A 1,553-nucleotide genomic window follows, 5' to 3' on the forward strand; every position below is an offset into this window, starting at 1 on the left:
CGACGATTGAATACGGCACGTTTGGACCTTTGTCCCGTCAATAAATCCGTAGACGTTACGTAGCGGCGAGCCCTTTCGAGCAACAGCGTCGCAATATCTATAAATATCAATTATAAGTAATTAAAAATGATTTTAGCAACCCAATATTTTACTACATCACGTTACTAGTATGTCGAATTACCTTTGGATATTTTTTGCTACAAGTCTCAAATTGAAGTAGAGTAGGTTTCCCCATATCTCGTACAACAAGTTAATGGCGTGGAGGAAGACATCACAAATAGACGAGCGGGATCGTCCAAATGTTTTGGACATCCCGTGCAACCTTGTTGGAAATCCCATCCGACCGAGGACAATACACATTGCTTCGTCACGCAAAGCACGGCTCCGGTTTTCGGTTACCACCACCGCTGGTAGGCCGAGGTAGTAGCCGAGTTTGCGGATGCCCACGACGTCAAAGCGGTAGTCGAGCACTGCGTTAGCATCCGTCGTGTCGTCCAGGTTGAAACGGACTTCGGGGATCAGTGGCTGTTCGACGTGTTGTGTGGCCAGCAGGGCAAGGACGAATTGGCGTTGACGAACGGTCTTAGCCAGCGGCAGAAGCATGACGCCGTCTGTCTGCGTGATTGGCATGAGTCGGCGTCCTTCGGTGGCGATGGTGAGATCACAGTGTATCCGGAATAACTTACCGGATGAATGTATGGATGGTGACTGGAATTGTGCTAAATCAAATATATTATATTCCAGACCGTATCCATAAGGCGGTTGTTGTCAAAAATGTGCGGAATGGATGCGGTCTGGAAAAGTTGCTAAACCTCTCTATTGTTATCAGAATGTCTGTAAGATGTCATGTCGATATCGAAAGTTGCTTGCCATGCATCTAGATTCGTAGAAGTCGCTACGCTGCTCCATGCGTATCCAGTCGAGTCGACGTCGAAGTTGCGGGGTGGCTTAGGGGGTAGCCAGACTGAATAGATGGAAATGTGGAACTTGATGTTTTCGCCTTGCAACTAAGCCCTGCTTGTTCATGATGGCAGCCAAATAGTGCAGTGGGGATGTTCTCTAACAGAACAGGGTGTTCTGACTGCCTCCCAACAGCGCCACGCACTGTCAACCGTAATCAGGTGCCCAGAGTGCAGCAAGAGGCTGGCGGTTAAGCTCAGTGAGCGTAACCACCACTGGTTACACCGTCGTCTATCCGGGACTCAACTCGTCGGACATCCCTTTCAGCAGGTCCCTACCAATTGGCCCTTACCGAACGACATGCCGTGGAAGGGTCGGATGGATCGAGTAACCACCGGGATGCCGTCACCCCCCGATGTCGAGCCAACATGCTTCAGGGCGTCCCCCTGGCACGTCGACTCAGTCACGGGCTGAGAGGCCGGAGTTCGTGTTCCCTGGCTTTCGCCTGAGGGTGCTGAAGGACGACAGTAGTCCCACCCGTTAGTTGACTACGCAGAGCGCAGAACATTGTGCCATCTTGGGTATTGATATCCGCGACCTGGGGTCGTGTATCGGTGGAAACAAGACATAAGTCTATTGTTCGATGAGGTGGT

At 50.8% G+C, this 1,553-nt stretch overlaps 1 protein-coding gene across 1 annotated transcript; it reads right to left on the reverse strand.

Annotated features, from left to right (window-relative positions):
- Positions 1-271: 271 nt before the first annotated feature.
- H257_19110 (hypothetical protein) lies at positions 272-1,476 on the reverse strand (the record flags this gene model as incomplete). Its single annotated transcript, XM_009848257.1, has 4 exons — positions 272-322; positions 400-615; positions 1,239-1,370; positions 1,453-1,476. The coding sequence occupies 4 exons, from the start codon at positions 1,474-1,476 to the stop codon at positions 272-274; spliced, it is 423 nt and encodes a 140-aa protein (XP_009846559.1).
- Positions 1,477-1,553: the final 77 nt, after the last annotated feature.

This window comes from Aphanomyces astaci, assembly GCF_000520075.1.
Source record: "Aphanomyces astaci strain APO3 unplaced genomic scaffold supercont1.357, whole genome shotgun sequence".
NCBI lineage: Eukaryota > Oomycota > Saprolegniomycetes > Saprolegniales > Verrucalvaceae > Aphanomyces > Aphanomyces astaci.